The sequence below is a fragment of the Mobula hypostoma genome, chromosome 24, assembly GCF_963921235.1.
Source record: "Mobula hypostoma chromosome 24, sMobHyp1.1, whole genome shotgun sequence".
In the NCBI taxonomy this organism is placed as follows: Eukaryota; Metazoa; Chordata; class Chondrichthyes; order Myliobatiformes; family Myliobatidae; genus Mobula; species Mobula hypostoma.
Genome location: NC_086120.1, coordinates 22,047,631 through 22,067,271, shown reverse-complemented (window position 1 = coordinate 22,067,271; position 19,641 = coordinate 22,047,631). Strand labels below are relative to the sequence as shown.

General features: G+C 39.2%; 1 protein-coding gene across 1 annotated transcript; it reads right to left on the bottom strand.

Annotated features, from left to right (window-relative positions):
* Window positions 1-8,788: 8,788 nt before the first annotated feature.
* Window positions 8,789-18,314, bottom strand: LOC134337191 (serine/threonine-protein kinase NIM1-like). Its single transcript, XM_063032021.1, has 3 exons — window positions 18,029-18,314; window positions 11,008-11,276; window positions 8,789-9,538 (listed from the first exon to the last, which is right to left on the bottom strand). The coding sequence occupies exons 1-3, from the start codon at window positions 18,312-18,314 to the stop codon at window positions 8,789-8,791; spliced, it is 1,305 nt and encodes a 434-aa protein (XP_062888091.1).
* Window positions 18,315-19,641: the final 1,327 nt, after the last annotated feature.

Here is a 19,641-nt window from a genome sequence, read left to right as displayed (position 1 = left end):
AAAATCTAAGAATTAATTTAGAGTTAAGTTTGGTTCAACTAAAGGTTTAGCTTTTTCTGCCAAATTAAGAATTGCTTCAAAAATTATTTAACTTCTAGCTTTCTTACACGTCTCCTGTAATATCTTTTGTCTAGCAAGTAAATGCCTAGGCCCAAGCTTCCTTAGAATATATATACACTGTATTTCATTTCAAATTTCTCAAAACAAATCTAATTATTAACACGAGAAAGGCTGCAGATGTTGGAAATCCAAAGCAACACATGCATAATGCCAGAGGAACTTAGCACGTCGGGCAGCATCTATGGAAATGAATAAAACAGTCAACGTTTCAGGCCAAGACCATTCTTCAGGACTGGGAAGGAAGGGGAAGACGCCAGTATAAAAAGGTGGGGGGAGGGGAAGGAGGCTAGCTGGAAGGTGATAGGTGAAACCAGGTGGGAGGAAAAGGTCAAGGGCCTGAAAAGAAGGAATCTGAAAGGAGAGGAGAATGGACTATAGCAGAAATGAGAAATTATTTCTATAACCCACTTTAATGCAGGAATGTTGTTGAAAATGTATTGTATCTATATCTTCATTCTGAGCAAGACAAGGACACTTGTAGGGGCAAACTCTGGCACTTATTGTCAGGCATAAACTTGTTTACAGAAATATGTTATACCCGCTATGTGTTGGTGCGTGGCCAAGTGGTTAAGGCGTCGGTCTAGTGTTCTGAAGGTCGCTAGTTCAAAAACCCCAGCTGAGGCAGCGTGTTGTGTCCTTGAGCAAGGCACTTAACCACATATTGCTCTGCGACAACACCAGTGCCAAGCTGTATCGGCCCTAGTGCCCTTCCCTTAGACAACATGGGTGGCGTGGAAAGGGGAGACTGGAAGCACGGGCAACTGCCGGTCTTCCATACAACCTTGCCCAGGCCTGCGCCCTGGAAACCTTCCAAGGCACAAATCTATGTTCTCACAAGACTAACTGATGCCTATGTACCATGACACAGGTGATAGATAGAGACTGGGTAATGAAGACCCAATATTCTGGAAAACAAGTAACACACGGTGAGGTGCTACAAATCATAGAACTGTTGTAGCACAGAGAGAGACAATTTGATGTTGCAAGCTCCTTGTAGAATAATGTTACCAGCCCTATTCATCTTTTCTCTTCACCCTGAAACTTACATTCACTGAACTACCTTTCAAATTTTCTTTCAAAATCTACAATTAACTGCATCTACCATCCTTACAGGAAATGAGATTTTAATGATTACCATTTTTTCACATCTGTCCTTGCATCTGTTACTTGATCATTGAATCTGTGATCATCGGTACAGCTTCTTTCTATATTATCTAAAACAATATTTCTATCATATCTTCTCTTCACCTTCATTTCTCCAAGAAGAATTCCAACTCTCAGTAAAACCTAAACAACAGGAATTCTGCAGATGCTGGAAATTCAAGCAACACACATAAAAGTTGCTGTTAGTCCTGACGAAGGGTCTCGGCCTGAAACGTCGACTGCACCTCTTCCTAGAGATGCTGCCTGGCCTGCTGCGTTCACCAGAAACTTTTATGTGTGTTGCTTGTCTCAGTAAAACCTGTTAGCTGAAATCTTTCATCATTTGAACATCCTTGTATTTTTTTCGGCACCTCCTTTGGAATTTTCATCTTTCCTAAAGTGATGATCAAAATTGAATGCAATACTTCAGTTTTGATGGCTATTCAGTATTTATATAAAGGTTCTGTACTTTATGACACAATATACCCAAATTCCTTTATAGCAGCATACCCTTTAGATTCAAGCCATTTTGTCTATATATTGTACTCAGTTATTCTTGTAATATTAAAATTCATCTCCCTGTCTGCTGGTTGATTTGCAGGTCTAGCTATGTAACTTATCAGTTTACTCCTTTCACTTTACACCTCTAAATCTGATATTGTACAAACATTTTAAAAGTTTACACTCTATAGCCAAATGAATTCTAATATCAAATAGGCGGTAAGATGTTGCTTTCCATTTCTAACAATATTGGTTCAGACCCATTTCGTTAACTTACACTTATTTTAAATTTATGTTGATGCTGAAATTGTGACCTTTAGAGAGAATAAGTGCCAAATGAGTGACCCTTTTGCGGGACACTTTGATTTGCTCCACAAGAATGACCTTCAGCTTCTAGTCGACCATCAATTTAATTCTCCACATTATGTCCGTTCTGTGTTCTCAGCTTCCTACACAGCTAAAATAAAGCTGAATATAAACTTGAGAACAGCAGATTGTACCTTCCATATTCCAGAGTTCAACAGTTTCAGGCAATCAGGATTTTCAGCATTTTTATTTCAGATTTCCATCATCATAAACATCTGTGGTAATTTGCACAAATGAATCTGCGTTGATATAGCTCCCTAACTGACACCATTATCACCACCGTTCACCAAAAATTACCCTTTGTCATTTAATCTCTCCTTTCTCTCAGCTATAGATGCTGCCTAGCCTACTGCGTTCACCAGCATTTTTTGTTTGTGTTGTTTACAGTTGTTTTGTTTTCTTTTCTCCTTCCCTTTTCCCAGCATCTTAAAACCAAACGCATTTCAAAGTCTAAAGTTCAAAGTAAATTTATCAAAGTGTGTATACCATATAAAACCTTGAGGTTCATTTTCTTGCAGGCAAGCACAGGAAAATAAAGAAGTACAACAGAATCCATGAAAAACCTTACATAACAAAGGCAGAGTTCCTGAATGTGAGACTACAGGCTGTGTACTCACTTCAGTGCTGAGGCAAGTGAAGCCACCCATGCCAGTCTAGGAACCTAATGGTTGTAGAGGACCAACTGTTCCTGAACATGGTGGCATGGGACCCAGGACTCCTGCACCTCTTACCTGATGATAGTAGCAAGAAGAGAAGGAGACATGTCAAACGCAGGCAGACAGGATAGGCTCAGGTGGGGGATCTTGGCTGAACACCAGTTTGTTTTCTGCTGTCAGATCTCAATGCTTTAATCTGGCATGAAGTCCACCCTGGTGCCTTCTCTTCCAGTGATGGCCAACCTTCAAGGTGCCATACCTGCATTCCTGAGAGTCAAAGTCACCAAATCCTTTTCTTAGCAGTCCCATATCCACTCTCATCTCACTTTTATTTTTTAAATGCTTGAAAAAGCTTTTACTATCCACTTTGCTATTGTCCAATCCTCTGTCTTCTAACTAATTTTTGCTTTGTTATATGCCCTCTCTTCTGCTTTTACATTTGCTTTGACTTCCTTTGTTATCCACGGTTGTACTATTTCGCCATTTGAGTATTTCTTCATTTTTGGAATACATCTATCCTTCAATTTCCTCATTTTTCCCAGAAACTCAAGCCATTGCTGCTCTGCTGTCATCCCTGCCAGCATCTCCTTCCAATTTACTTTGGCCATCTCCTGTCTCATACGACTGTAATTTCCCTTACTCCACTGAAATACTCTACTTTCTCCCTATCAAACTTCAAGTTGAACTCAATCCTATTGTGATTACTGGCTCCTAAGGGTTCTTCTACCTTGAGCTCCCCAATCACCTCTGGTTCATTACACAACACCCAATCCAGTATAGCTGATCCTCCAGCAGGTTCAATGACAAACTGCTCCAAAAAGCTATCTTGTAGGCATTCAACAAACTTACTCTCTTGAGATCCATTTCCAACCTGTTTTTCCCAATTGACCTGGATGTTGAAATCTCCCACAACTATCATAACATTGCCCTTTTGATATGCCTTTTCTAGTTCCTGTTGTAATCTGTATTCCACATCCCAGCTACTGTTGAGAGACCTGTATATAACTGCCATCAGGGTCCTTTTACCCTTGCAGTTTCTTAACTCAACCCACAAGGATTCAACATCTTCCAATCCTAAATCACATCGTTCTACTGATTTGATGCCATTCTTTATCAGCAGAGCCACACCACCCCCTCTGCTGACCTTCCTATTCCTCTGATACAACGTGTAACCTTGGACATTCAGCTCCCAACTACAATCATCCTTCAGGCACAATTCAGTGATGGCCACAACGTCATACCTGACAATCTGTAATAGTGCAACAAGATCATCCACCTTATCTCTTATACTCCGTGCATTGAGATGCAACACTTTTAAGTATTGTATTTGTTACCCGTTTTGATTCTGCATCCCTAATACATTGATACTCACTCTGCTAACTGCAGTTATATCCTGTCACCTGCCTGCCCACTATCAGACAGCCTGACTGCACACTATCTTTGCTTTTTTACCATCCATCCTATCCTGAGTCCTTCACTCTGGTTCCCACCCCTCCCCCGCCAATATCTAGGAGTAGAATATTAGCAGTAGAACTACTAGTAGAATATCTAGTAGTTTTATGAGCTGCCCAGAAAAAAAGCTGCCATATACCTTCAGCACCATCTTTTCTAACGAAAGTCATTAGCCTGACTCACTGATTTTTTTCTCTGTAAATGTTGTCTGATATTGCTGGCCCTGCTATTTCCAGCATTTTCTTTTTTTTATTTCGAGGTACAAATCTGGGTTTTGTTCTATTCTTAATATACCTTGCCTGAAGGTAATGTCAAGTACTTGTTTTTTGTCAGATATATGACTGCAGTGTAAATGTTAACCTTACTCAGGATACAGTTAACTGACCCGGCTCTTAAAACATTACCAATATTTGGGGCAATTCTCCTACAATTTTGTTATGTGAGCAAATATAATCCATAAAAATGGATACTCCATTATCCAGAATGTCATTAGATATTGTTGCCCTATTACACATGCAATACAACAAGCACCAGGGTTAAGTGCACAGTTGAAGATCCCTGTATTACTAAGCTTTACTGCTTTACTAGTCATCCACCTCAGCAAGCCTGCTATTCTTCATTTAGTTCTGCCAAAAAAAGACTGACCACTACTGCACAAGGACGATTCAAGTAGAAGGGATTAGAACTAAACCTTTCTAATCCTCTTATTCTGACAGCAACAAATATTATGCAATTGACAAGCTTTGGATAACAGACAATCCTTGAAAATTTTCCAGTTCTTTAAGACACCTAACACTGCGCAGCTATAGACTAAGGACCCAATAATCTCATGACAGTAAATTAGAGCCATCATTATGAAATGATTAGATTGTGCTTGGGCAATATCCAGGCTTTGAATAATAATAATGCTTTAGGCCCAGCAATACACATCTCATTTTGGGTTTTCACTATAATTCATATCGGTAAATATAATTTTATGGTGCATAAGCAAATTTAAGGAAATGTTTTATAATTATCAGGTTTTATAAAATCATGTTATGCTTTTAAGAAACTGTCATTTGCAAATTATTTGTATGATATAATATAGCGCTGAGTACAAGCTGTATTTACGATATTCATTACTGTTACAGTGAGGGAGTGCTACATTGTTGTACATGCCATTCTGTAATAATCAAAGACCAGTGTGCTTACTGAGTTCAGATGCATTGAAATTACTTGAGGAAACAAAGGGTTATCCAAGCAAAGATTTAAAAACTGGTCAATCGTGTTACTATTGATAGTGAACTCTTGTTTGGTGCAAAAGAGCGATTCCACTTCTTACATAAAAATTGATATTCTACTTAATTCTCGAAAAATATTGAACTGCAGATGCTGGAATCTGAAACAAAAACTGAACTGCTGGAAGAATTCAGTCAGTCTATCAGCATCTTTGGATGTAACTAGTTAATATTTAGAGTCCGGAACTCTGTCTGGTTAGAGGGCATTGGGGTGCTTTTGAGTGTTGAGTTCAGTCTTGACTTTCATTTGATGCTTTGCAATGGTGCTATGTGTATCCAGTTAAATGTGAACAGTTGAATTGGAGTCAGGCAGGAGCTACAGTGCCCCTGAAGTCTGCTCTACCATTTAAACAAATCGCATCTGGTCTGATTGTAACCTCAGTTACATATTAGCATCTACCCACAGTAATCTTCACCCCCTTGCTTATTATGAACTTATCTACCCCTGGTTAAAACTATTCAAAAAAGTTCCAAAGACTTATGGCTGACTGAGAAAAATAGTATCACTTCATCTCTGTCTGAAGTGGGCAAACCCTTATTTTAAACAGTCACTACCATTTTCAAATTATCTCACAAGAGTAAGAATTCTCCCCAAGTAAGCCCCATTTGACTCTTTTAAACTCCACAAGATACAAACCTATCCTGTCCAATCATTCCATTCCAGGGCTAGTGAACATTCTGTGAACTGCTTTAAATGCATTAACATCCTTAAGAAGATCAGTGTTATAGTCATAGAGTACTAAAGCACAGAAACAGACCCTTCAGCCCATCTAGTCTATGCTGACCTGATCTATGGCCTAGTTCCATCTACCTGCACCCAGACCATACCCTTCCAATTCACGTACCTATCCAAACTTCCTGTAAATATTACAATTGAACCTGCATCTACCACTTCCACTTGCAGCTCGTCCTGCACTTACATCACACTCTGAGTGAAGAAGTTTCCCCTTAAGTATTTCATCTTTCATCTTAAACCCATGACCTCTACTTCTAGTCTCACCCAAACTGAGGAGCAAACACCTATTCAGCCTATCTGTACCCCTTATAATTCTGTTGATCTCTCCTCTTTCTCCTGCACTCCAGGGAATAAAATCCTAACCTGTTCAATCTTTCCTTATAACTCAGGTCCTCAAGTCCTGGCAACATCCTTATACACAGAACTCCTGATGTACTGTCACCAGTGTCCTATATGACTGAAGCATAACTTCCCTACTTTTGAATTCATTTTCCCTAAGCAATAGATAATCAGATTCTGTTAACTTTCCAATTGCTGTACCTGTGTAGTAGGCTTTTACAAATTATATACTAGGACACTCAGATCCTTTTGTATCTCAGAACCCTATAGTCTCTTACCATTTAAATAAACGTTTTAAATTCTTTCTGCCAAAAATGAACTATTTCACATTTTGCCCACTCACTTAACCTTTATGTTGTTTTGTCGCTTTCTTATGTTCTTAGTACAGATTATTTTCCTGCCTTTCTTTTTGTCCTCATGGAATTCTAGCTTCTGACAGAGATCTGTTGCATAAAATAAAGTTCCAAGTTTAAAGTAAATGTATTATCAAAGTACATATATGTCACCCTCAGATCCATAAGTCCATGGGTTGTGGGAACAGTTCAGTGATGGGGCAGGTGAAGTTATCCCCTCTCGTTCGAGAGCCTGATGATTGAGGGGTAACAACTGTTCCTGAACCTGGTGGTGTGAATTCTAAGGCTCCTGTACCTTCTTCCTGATGGCAGCAGTGAGACGAGAGCATGACCCTTTGGTGGGGCTCCTGATACTGCTTTCCTGCAACAACTCTCTGTGTAGATATGCACTTATACCCAGTTGTGTTTCATATAACCATATTTTTCTATCCAATCATCCATGAAGAATAAAACTATGCTTTCTTTTAGAAAAAAATGCTAGAGCTAATGGGAAAATAACCATGCTTAGTCACATTTTAATTTTAAATTGAAATTTATTTATTCAATAATACATATATTCAGTCAAATCTTTATATGTATACAGGAATTTGTACTGAACATGAATCCTAATGAGAAAAACGAAACACTTACTTGATCTCCCAGAGATTTATTAATTAAAATGCCTGCTCAAGCCACTGCTGAAATTTCGGAATTCCTGGGCTTCTAAGTATGTGAAACTGAGAGAGGTTTCTTTATGTTCACTGCCTCATTAGCCACTTTATGATTGGCTTTAACAAAAATTAGAAGTTCAAAGTAAATTTATTATCAAAGTGCATATATGTCACCATATACAACCCTGAGATTCATTTTTTTGTAGGCATACTCAGTAAATATAAGAAACATGATAGAATCAATGAATGACCGCACCCAACAGTACGGACAAACAACCAATGTGCAAAAGACAACAAACCATGCAATACAAAAGGAAAAAAAGAGATAATAATAATAAATAAATAAGCAAGCAATAAATATCGAGAACACGTTATGAAAGTCCTGCAAGTGAGTCCATAGGTTGTGGGAACAGTTCAGTGATGGGTGAGTGAAGTCATCCCCACTGGTTCAAGAGCTTGATGGCTGAGGAGTAACAGCTGTTCAGGAACCTGGTGTCCTGAACCTTCTTCCTGATGGCGGCAGCAAGAGAAGAGCATGGATGGTGGAGGTCTTCGAAGATGGACACGGCTTTCCCGTGTCAGCGCTCCATGTAGATGTGCTCAATAGCGGGAAGGACTTTATCTGGGCCATATCCACTACTTTTTGAGGATATTCCATTCAAGGGCATTGGTGTTACCATACCAATCTGTGATGCAACCAGTCAAGATACTCTCCACTACACATCTATAGAAATTTGTCAAAGTTTTAGATGTCATGCCAGATCTTTGCAAACTTCTGTGGAAGTAAAGACACTGCCGTGCTTTCTTCATAATTGCAATTATGTTCTGGGCTCAGGGCAGATCCTCTGAAATGATAACACTGAGGAATTTCAAGTTGCTAACTCTCTCCACCTCTTATCCCCTTCATGGACCTCCAGTTTCCTCCTCCTGAAGTCAACAGTCAGCGCCTTGGTCTTGCTGACATTGAGTGAAAGATTGTTGTTGTGGCATCACTCAACCAGATTTTCAATCTCCCTCCCATATGCTGATTTGTCACCATCTTTGATTCGGCCAATGACAGTGGTGTCGTCATCAAACTTAAATATGGCACTGGAGCTGTGCTCAGCCTCACAGTCATAAGTATAAAGCGAGTAAAGTAGGGGGCCAAACACACAGCCCTGCTAGTGCTACAATTTTATTGATGTATTTACATGATTTATAGAACCAAACACATTTTTGATTGCTGTACACGTGCTCTGAAATTTCGACGTTTTCGTTCATTCGGCCTGTTGGCACTCGAGAAGTTGCTCATCATGGCAAAGCCTCCTGGGTTATATCTCTTTTGGCTCCGGTGTAGAATAATGCGATAAGTCCCAGTAATAGGATTGTGGGATTTCAAATCAAGGTTATTGTAGATATGTTCCTCTGTGATCCCCAAGTCACTTAATGCTTTCTTCACTTCCCTTTCCTCATCACTTAGGGGTAGATGACCAGCTAAGTGATCTGGACTCAAGTGAAATGGTTGGTATGGTTCTGGAACTTGCATCTCTCTCAGCCATTGACTGTCCAGGATATTGGCTATGGTGTAGCGGTTTGTCGGAATGGGTTGCAGAATTCCATGGATTAGTTTCTTGCAGGGATCTGATACATAAGGTGGAATTGCATATGATCCCAATAAAATGCATTTTTTTAGCTTCTTGACAGTGTCTGCATGGAAAGGCAATGTCGCTGTCACCATGAAATATAACAGGATGCCTAAAGCCCAGATGTCCACATGGATTCCAAAGTAACCTTTCTCTCCAAACAGCTCTGGGGCTGCATATGGAGGAGAGCCACAACACATACTTAGGGGTTCATTTACAGGATGCAGGATGCTGAATCCAAAATCACCCACCTTCATGTGGTTTGTGGCTGAATAAAATACATTTTCTGCTTTGAGATCCCGATGCACCACCTTGTTCTCATGCTGTCAAAGTAAATGGAAAAACAAGTTGAAAAAATATGAAGCAGTCAAAAAAGGAAATGATGGAAGAAGTAGGGAGTTAATAAATGGTTGAGTGAAAAACATGAACTGGGAACATGAAGACCAACAAATGTCATGGCCACCACCAGCAGCAGATCCATTACTGAGGTACAAAGATGAAATTTCCCAAAAATATGATTAGGATCATAGTAACAAATACAGACTGCTGGAGGAACTCAGCAGGTCAGACTGCATCTATGGAAAGGAAAAAAACTGTAAATCTTTCAGGCCAAGAACTGATGAGTCCTGATAATAGTTGGCAAGTCACAGAAGTCATGTAATAAGGAAAGTGCACATCAATCAGTTAAGATCAAGAAAATGGTGCTGTATTCTCTAGAACAAGGAATGTTGAAGGATAGACAACTACTGTCTCTAAAATTATGAAAGTTTTCATAGAAATAGTTAATCTCTTGGAGAACATCAAACCTAGAGAACATTAATGTAAGAAAGTCACTACTAAATCCAATAAGGAATTCAGAAAAAAATATTTTTAAACAGAATTTTTAGAATGTAGAACTTGCCAGCAAAAGGAGTAGATGAGGGATCATCCTGGACACCTTGAATAAGAAGCAAGATTATCTTAAGGAGCAAGGAATAAAAGGCTGTTTGCGTTACGTGAAGAGGGAATAAGTGGCCTTGTGTGGAATGAGAGTATCGGCATTGACTTCTCTTCATCTCCATTTGTCTGTCTTTCTTCCTACATATGCTCCCAACCTGCTGAGTATTTTGGGCAATTCATAAACTCTAGAAATTCTGCAGGTGCTGGAAATCCAAAGCAACAGACACAAAATGCTGGACGAACTCAGCAAGTCAGGCAGCATCTATGGAAATGAATAAACAGTCAATGTTTCAGGTCGACTCAGACCCTTCTTCAGCACTGGAAAGGAAGGAGGCAGATGCCAAATATGGGGGAGGGGAAGGAGGATAGCTGGAAGGTGATCGGTGCTCTTGTATCAGCATAGATCTGTTGTGACAGTGGTCAGTACATACAGTATCTTTATTTGCCATTGATCTGGAAATAACTGAAAGTACCTGGAAATGCCTTAAAACTGCAGGGTTATTCCATTGTGGACAAATGATCTCAATCTCTGGATTACAAATCTCTAATTGTGGGTTAGGAGGTCTGAAAAGGTGATTAGGTTGTAAAAAAGGGGACCTTAATCAAATCTTTAAAAATTCTGTCCAGGAAACCCACCCAGATAATAATGTACAGCTTCAATTTGTATGAAATAAGGAACAAAGTGGGAGAATATGTCAATCAGGAATTCGAAGTACATCATAGCAATTGTTAGGTTATATGGACAACCTACCAAAATGATATCAATCCAGTTCACTGGTGGTAGAAGTACAAATTTAAAGGTGACCCTAACACGATACAATCTTTCTTAGCTAAGCCTCTACTTCCCACTTACCATATGTTTGACAGCCGACACAATCTGAACAAATATGAATTTACTCTCATGTTCCGAGAGCCGACCCTGTGTGCAGATCTTGGTGAACAGATCCCCTCCTTCTGCGTACTCCAAGACCAGATGCAGCCGAGTTTGTGTCTCCAGCACCTCATATAACCGGATGATATTTGGATGATGAAGTTGCTCCATACACAGAACTTCATTTATGAACAGATCCTGTCTCTTGTGTGTTAGATGCTTTTTACTGATTATTTTAATTGCTACCCTTTCTACAAATAGGAAAGAACAAACAAGAAAATATATATAATTACTTTTTTTCATTAATGAACAATTTACTGGATATGATTTTGTAATTTTTAGAATGGAGTCAATGAAGCCGTAGATGATTAAATATCCAAAATAATGTGTGTGTGTATTTTGGTTTTCGTTATTTAGGCTTGGCGGAAATTGGAGAGAAGGCTTGGGCAGGGGATCCGAAGACTGTGGAAGCACCGGCAGGGAGGGTGGAGTGTGAGGCCAAATATAAAGGTTGAAAAGTTGAAGAAGGAAACCACCATATTGGTTTCCTCTGTGTACAGTATCATGGTTTTCTCCCACGGTCTAAAGTCATACTGGTTAGTAGGTTAACTAGTCATTGTACATAGTCCTGTGATTAGGCTTGCATTAATAGGTGGGTTGCTGGATGATGCAGCTCGATGGCCAGAAGGGCCTGTTCCATGCTGTATCTCTAAAGAAAATTTTAAAAATAAAAAGAAAGATGCCTTAGAAACTCCATTAACAAGTCTAGAAAGGTTGAACACTTTAATACTGAAATATGCCTCAGTCCCAAACTAAGGTCTCCTTGAGTGTTCTCAACTGATATGTTTTGCTTGTCTGTTGTATGTGGTAAAATTTTGCGCAAGTGAAATCAATTGGATGCTGTATTGCAGAAAAGCATTATTGTGTGTATTCACTGTTTTCAACAACTGAGTTATCTTGTGTTGCACATATCAATGTTGGACTCAAAACAGAATTTCTAGATTACTGCATGTTAACTTATACCAGAGTAATCCAAGGAATTTCTGGCCATTACTTGTGTTTGAGCTGCTTTAATGTGGTCTTACTCAGTCTGATCACAGTAATCTCCACAAGGACAACCTCCATTTATTTCTTTGAATTTTATATAATCCTGTGAAGTTTTGATGAAATAACAAGCAAGATAGACAAAGGAGAAATGGTGGATGTTGTGTACTTAGATTTTAAGAAAGCCCTTGATAACGATGCCACACATGAAGCTGCTGAGCAAGATAAGAGTTCATGGTATGACATGAAAGATACTAGTATGGATAGAAAATTAGCTGACTGGCAGGAGGCAAAGAGTGGGAATAAAGAGAGCCTTTTCTGATTAGCTGCTGGTAACTACTGGTGTTCTGCAGGAGTCAGTGTTAGGACCGCTTCTTTTTATGTTGTATATTAATGATTTGGATGATGAAATTCATGACTTTGTGGCCAAGTTAGCAGATGATATGAAGATAGGTGGAAGGGCAGATAGTGTTGAGAAAGCAGGGAAGCTGCAGAAGGACTTGGAATACAGTGTCAGGATGTGTATGGTCATGCACTTCGGTAGAAGGATTAAAAGCGTAGGCTATTTTCTAAGTGGGGAGAAAATCTAAAAATCTGAATTGCAAGGGCACTTGGGAGTCCTCATGTAGGATTCCCTAAAGGTTAACTTGCAGGTTGAGTCAGTGGTGTTAACATTCATTTCAAGAGGGCTAGTATATAAAAGCAAGGATGTAATGCTGGGACTTTATAAGGCACTGGTGAGGCCTCACTTGAAGTATTGTGAGCAGTTTTGGGCCTCGTATTTTAGAAAGGATGTGCTGACACTGGGGAGGATTCAAAGGAGGTTCATGAAAATGATTCCAGGAATGGAAGGCTTATCATATGAGGATCATTTGATGGCCCTGGGCCTGTACTCACTGGAATTTAGAAGAATTGGGGGGGGGGCGGGGGGGGGGTTCTCATTGAAACCTATAGAACATTGAAAGAGCTAGATAGAGTGGATGTTTCCTACAGTGGCAGAGTCTAGGACCAGAAGGCACAATCTCAGAATAGAGGGACATCCATTTAGAACAGAGATGAGGCGAAATTTCTTTCGCCAGAGGGTGGTGAATCTGTGGAATTCATTGCCACCGGCAGTTGTGGAGGCCAGGTAACTGGCAGAAGTTGATAGATTCTTGATTAGTCAGAGCATGAAAGGTTATTGGGAGAAGGCAGGAGAATGGACTTCAGAGGGAAATGGATCAGCCATGATGAAATGGCGGAGCAGACTTGATGGGCCGAGTGAGCTGATTATGCTCCTGTGTCTTATGGTCTTAACAGACAAATATTCCTAATGTTTCCACGTAGGTGAGAGGACAATTCAGAGTTCTGCTTATTCAATGCATAGGCTATGGAACTGAGTGCCTACTGCCATGCTGTGACTCCCAATTGGTTTTGTACTTTTCCTTATACTGTTGTTATTTATTTGCAGTCACTGTCATTAAATTACCAGCTTACTCCTTCATCTATAGATTGCCTGTCCTTTCACAGCTTATATATCACAATTATATATAAACTGTGAAAGGACAGGCAATCTATAGATGAAGGAGTAAGCTGGTAATTTAATGACAGTGAGTGCAAATAAATAACAACAGTATAAGCTATATATATAATTGTTATATATATAGCTTATATATAACAATTCAGGTAACGGAATGTTTAGATGAAAATATAAGCATGTTGGAGATAGGAAAAGTTTATGAAATGTTGACTGCTTTCTTCTATAGTGGACTTCATGAGTACGAATAGGGAGTAGCACGAACCTTTTAAAAACCTAAATAAAAGCTAAAAAATGCTGGAAGTAATTATTAGAATGGATCTTAGTTATTTATCAAATTGTAATTTCAGCTATCTTCACCTCTGTGTATTGCCAATAAAGCATGGAACACCTTTTGCTATGTTCTCTTCCATGTTGCACACCATCCTGGCTTGAAATAGTTTACCCTTTTTTCATCATTGCTGAGTCTGTATTCTGGAATTGTCCACCCAGCAATATTGTGAGCAGACCTTCATCAGGAGAACTGCTGCAGCCCACACCTTCCCTATACTTGTTTCAGGGAAACTACAGAGGAATGATAAATGCTATCTTTGCCAATACATAATGACCATATTCCAAAAAAAATCAATAATGAAAATAATTGCTGTTGTACATTGATTACCATCTTCCTACATTGTGAGTATATGACTGGACAATGTAGTTCACTGAATGGCCTTATCTTGTTTTATAATTGAAGCCAATGGCTTTCCAATATATTAGTAGAGGTAAGATGTGAGGAGATGTACAAGAGATTGGGGCAGAAGTAAAGAGGATTTGGATCGGCATTGAAAGGCAGAAGCATGCTCAATTACTTCCAAGAGGGACACGAAGATTGAAGGAAGGCAGTAATTGTGAAAACCAAACTGACAATGATTCTTTTTCCGAAGTCTCTCCTGATGGTTTTGAAAGGGAGAAGGATAATGAAACCATTTTCAATGTCAATTGTCTAAAAGGGAAGTTGTGTTTTATGGTTGCTAAAACAAACTTTCATGAACAGAAAGATAGGAAGAAGGTAGAAAGCAGCATGACATTAGAGTTAGAGTTGGAGAAGCCTGGTAGGAGAGTTGACTGGGTGGCTAAGGAGAAGTGTTGAAGCCACAGGGGTTGCTGAAAGATAACTTTAATATTAAGAACATTGCAGTACATGGGCTCCTTGCACACTGTTGGGACTGGAATGCATGGCAAAACATCTGAGCTGCCCCCAGCACATCATTGAGGGAACACATATAAAAGTTGCTGGTGAACGCAGCATGGAGGGTGTTGGTTGTTAACGCAAATAATGCTTTTTTTACTGTACATTTCAATATACATGTGCTAAATAAATCTGAAGCCTCATCTATAAGAGATAGGAATAGTGAGCACAGGAATTACTTTTCATAAGTGGATGACTTTCTTACAGAAAAGTGAAGAGTACAAGGCTAACTACCTCCCTGGAAAAGCAAGTGACTGATGGGGCATGGGGATTGAAGCCCACGGTACTTCTTGCGGTTCATTCAGATCTGGTATGTTTGGAAAAATCGAAGTTTAAAGTAAGCCCATAGATTGAAGGAACAGATCAATGTTGGATTGAGTGAAGTGATGCTCTTTGGTTCAAGAACCTGAGGGGTAATAACTGTTCCTGAACCTGGTGGTGTGGATCCTGAAGATCGAGTACCTTCTTCCTGATGGCAGCAGCGAGAAGAGCGCATGGCCTCGTCAGTGGAGGTCTTTGATGATGGATACTGCTTCCTGCAACAGTGCTCTGTGTTTATGATCTCAATGGTGGGGAGGGCTTTACATGTGATGGACTAGGCCGTATCCAATACTTTTTGTAGGATTTTCTATTCAATGGCATTGGTGTTTCCATAACCAGGTCTTGATACAACCAGTCAATGTACTCTCCACCACACATCTATAGAAGTTTGTCAAAGTTTCAGATGTCATGCCAAATCTTCGCAAACTTTTGAGGAAGTAGAGGCACTGCCATGCTTTCTTTGTAGTGGCTCTTATGTGCTAGACCCAGGAAGAATCCCCTGAAATGATAACACTGAGGAATTTAAAGTGGCTGACTCTCTGCACCTCTGATCCTCCAATGAGGACTGACTTGTGGATCTCTGGTTCCTCCTCCTGAAGTCAATAATCAGCTCCTTGGTCTTGCTGACATTGACCGAGAGGTTGCTGTGAGGCACCACTCAGCCAGATTTTCAATCTCCCTCCTATATCTCCCTCACTGAGTAAACCTTGTATATGCTGATTTGTCACCACCTTTGATTTGGCCAACGACAGTGATGTCATCAGCAAGCTTAAATATGGAATTGCAGCTGTGCTTAGCCTCATAGTCATAGGTATAAAGTGTGTAGAGCAGAGGGATAAGACAACAGCCTTGTGGTGCAGCTATGCTGATGGAGATTTGCAGGAGATGTTTCTGCCAGTCTGAAGTGACTGGGGTCTGCAAGTGAGGAAATCCAGGATTTAATTGCACAAGGAAGTATTGAGGCCAAGGTCTTTGAAGCTTATTGATTAGTTTTGAGGGGATGATAGTATTAAATGCTGAGCTGCAGTTAATGAAGAGCATCCTGGTGTATGCATCTTCACTGTCCAGATGTCCAGGGATGAGTGAAGAACCAATGAAATGGTATCTGTTGTAGACCTATTGTGATGGTAGGCAAATTGGAGTGGATCCAAGTACAAGCAGAAGTTGATATGTTTCTCAAGACACGTAAGTGCTACTGGACAATAGTCATTAAGGCAGGTTACCACGTTCTTCTTACGCACCAGTATAACCGAAGCAGCTGACTGAAAACTATCTTCCTATCTTTATTAAATTAATATGACCAAAGTGTAAGAAGCTTAAAGTTTTACTGCAGAAAAGGATTTCAGAGGAGGGGACCATCTTAATTGTTAAGAAAATCAAAAGTTGCCTAACTTCTGATGCAGTAAAGGAACTTGATCTTGTTGAATGTGAAGAGAACTGACTATTCATTATGGTGAAAGAATAGGCAGTTGCAATTTTGAAAAATGCATTTTACATAAATGACCTGGGAGACAGGAAAGTTTTAATTTGTGATTCTTCATTTATCTGTCATCTAAACTAATGAATATTTTCTTTGTTATGTTGATACACAGATTCCTGTATGATAAATAATTAAGTACTGATATATCATCTTGTTGACTTTTTTATGCACCTCCCTTGAATCCCACTCAAGTTCGGTTAGTTGATTAGTTTAACAAGTTTGCGTACAGGAAAAAATGTTTGGCAGTTTGATATCATCTTGCACCAAGTTATTCCTCTAATTTCTAAGAAAAGAATTAATTTACATCTTTAATTTAAAATTTATGATTTTTAATTTTGGTGAATAAAAGTGCTCATTGTCCCAAAGTGATACTACCAGGCAGAATCTATAAGATAAATGAGCAAAAATTAAATTAAAAACTAAACATGCTCAACCTGCAATTAACCAATTACATTATTAAATATCAACATGCCAGTCTCAATGAGTAAACCTTGGTAACGATAATTTCTTAATTTTTGCCCCCATATTGGTTTATAGTGTTTGAAACCATTTAACAATCTCATGGGTAATTGTAACAAAACCAGATTTCCTGTAGTTTTATCTAATCCCAAGATATTGTTTTCAGATACATTAAACATTGTTTTATTCCCTAATGGCTAGTTTCAAATATAACATCTGTTGTAGACCTTTTGTGATGGTAGGCAAATTGGAGTGGATCCAAGTACGAGCAGAAGTTGATAATGTTTCTCAAAACACGTAAGTGCTACTGGACAATAGTTATTAAGGCAGGTTACCATGTTCTTCTTACGCACCAGTATAACCGAAGCAGCTGAGTGCAAAGTTTAAGGGGAGTGTATAAGATGATGAGAGGCATTGATCATGTGGATAGTCAGAGGCTTTATCCCAGGGCTGAAATAGCTAGTACGAGAGGGCACAGTTTTAAGGTGCCTGGAGGTAGGTACAGAGAAGATGTCAGGGGTAAGTTTTTTACGCAGAGAGTGGTGAGTGCATGGAATGGGCTGCCGGCAACGGTGGTGGAGGCGGATACAATAGGGTCTTTTAAGCGACTCCTGGACAAGTACATGGAGCTCAGAAAAATAGAGGGCTATGGGTAACCCTAGTTAACTTCTAAGGTAAGGACTTGTTCGGCAGAGCTTTGTGGGCGGAAGGGCCTATATTGTGCTGTAGGTTTTCTATGTTTCTAGTATCACTACTACATCATTATCTAAAATCAAACTCATGGTATAGTCAGCAGACTGGTGTTCTTATTTCAATATAATGGTTCCCAATGTCTTGCATTGATGACTGCTGCAACAGTAGACAACCTGCTTACATTATGTCAAGTAAAATATTCACAATATGAACCAGACTTCTTAAATACTCTAGGTGGAATTTGGTACTTCAGACATACCTTTTGTCAAGCAATGTATTCCGAGCTTCACCTTTGAGAAGTTTCCAATGCCAATCTGTCCACGGAGCTGGTAAAATCCAACCCTCTTTCCAAGTATCAGTTCATTTTTCACTTTTTCATTGTTCCTCATATCATAAATGACTTTTTCAAAGGGTGTGAATACAGTGTTTTCCCTCTTGCCCAATTCATCCTCATTCATTTTGTGTTGTATCTGTTGTTTAATCCCTTGAATTGGGCTGGAGTATTTATGCAGTCCTTCACTATGAACAGAAAGTGCCACAGCCATCATTGAGTCTCGCAACGTATATCTCCTAAACCATTTCCTTATAAACAATTCCTATTCAGAGCTCACAAGGAGGAACTTCTGCTTGAAGGATGAAACCCTTTATTAGAAAAGCTGCTCCAAATATAATCTTAGATCAATTCGGCCTTATTCCGTAATAGTCTCTGTCTTTTCGGAGTCACTTCGCAGCCTTTGACGCAAGTTACACTCTTTGCTTTCTGTGATTCAAAAAACCCAAAATCGAAGTTTCAGAAGATGTCCAATGTCAATAAGACTGATATGGTACTTTCTAATAATAATTAGCTCAAATAACTTTCAATTAAGCTTTTATTCATTGACTGCAGAGTCACTGGATGGTGGGAGAACCTTCCTCAGTTTCTAGATGAAGGCCGAAGATACTTTGAGATAACTCTGTGGGGAAAGATAAATTTAATTTCAGTAATGTTCAGTAAGCAGACTTGTGCAGAGTGCTTTAGTTGATATGGTATTGGACATTGAGTACAAGAGTAAGATAACAGCTGGATAGAAGCTGTCCTTGAGTCTGGTGATATACAATATGCTCTGTCTTCTACTTGATCAGAGAGGACAGAAGAGAGAACGTCTGGGGTGGGTGGCATTTTTGATTACACTGGCTGCTTTACTGAGGCAGCAAGAAGTATACAGCAGATATGAAAGGAATCATGAAAATCTAATTTGCTGTTTATAAATATCAAGTGATCAGGTGTAGCTAAAATTATTTCACCTACTGTTTGTTTGTTTATGCATTACTCAGTGGCAAACTGTAAGAGACTGGGCTGGATATTGGGTTGATAGAATTGCACCCATATATGGTGCACAAAAATATGATTGTGTTTAGCATTAACATTCAGTCAGGTCTCCCTCTGTAAAAAAAAATGGTCACATTTCAATTTGAAATGGCACTAAGAGGTGCAAAGTAAAAATGTAATTCCTGATCAGACTTCACACTATTCATGCATTTCCTGACTGTTGTTCAAAGTAAATTTATTATCAAAGTACATATTTGTCACCATATAAAACCCTGAGATACATTTTCTTGTAGGCATTCTCATTAAATCTATAGATTAATAACCATAACAGAATCAATGAAAAACTGCCTATTTGCATAATTTGTTGTCTTCTGCACTCTGGTTGAACTAGGGAGTTCAACCAGAGTGCAGAAGACAACAAATTATGCAAATAGAAAAAGAAGTAATAATAATAAATAAATGAGCAATAAATAACTTGAACATGAGATGATGAGTCCTTGAAAGTGAATCCATTAGTTGTGAGAACATTTCAATGATGGGACAAATGATGTTGAGTGAAGCTA

What these genes read in the sequence shown, in the direction of transcription:
- LOC134337191 (XM_063032021.1), bottom strand. Translation starts at nt 18,314, where the DNA reads ATGGCTGTGGCACTTTCTGTTCATAGTGAAGGACTGCATAAATACTCC. An exon ending in AATACATTGCTTGACAAAAG is followed by an intron (nt 11,277 to 18,028) that starts GTATGTCTGAAG and finishes TCCTATTTGTAG; the next exon opens with AAAGGGTAGCAATTAAAATA. An exon ending in TGTCGGCTGTCAAACATATG is followed by an intron (nt 9,539 to 11,007) that starts GTAAGTGGGAAG and finishes TTACTTTGACAG; the next exon opens with CATGAGAACAAGGTGGTGCA.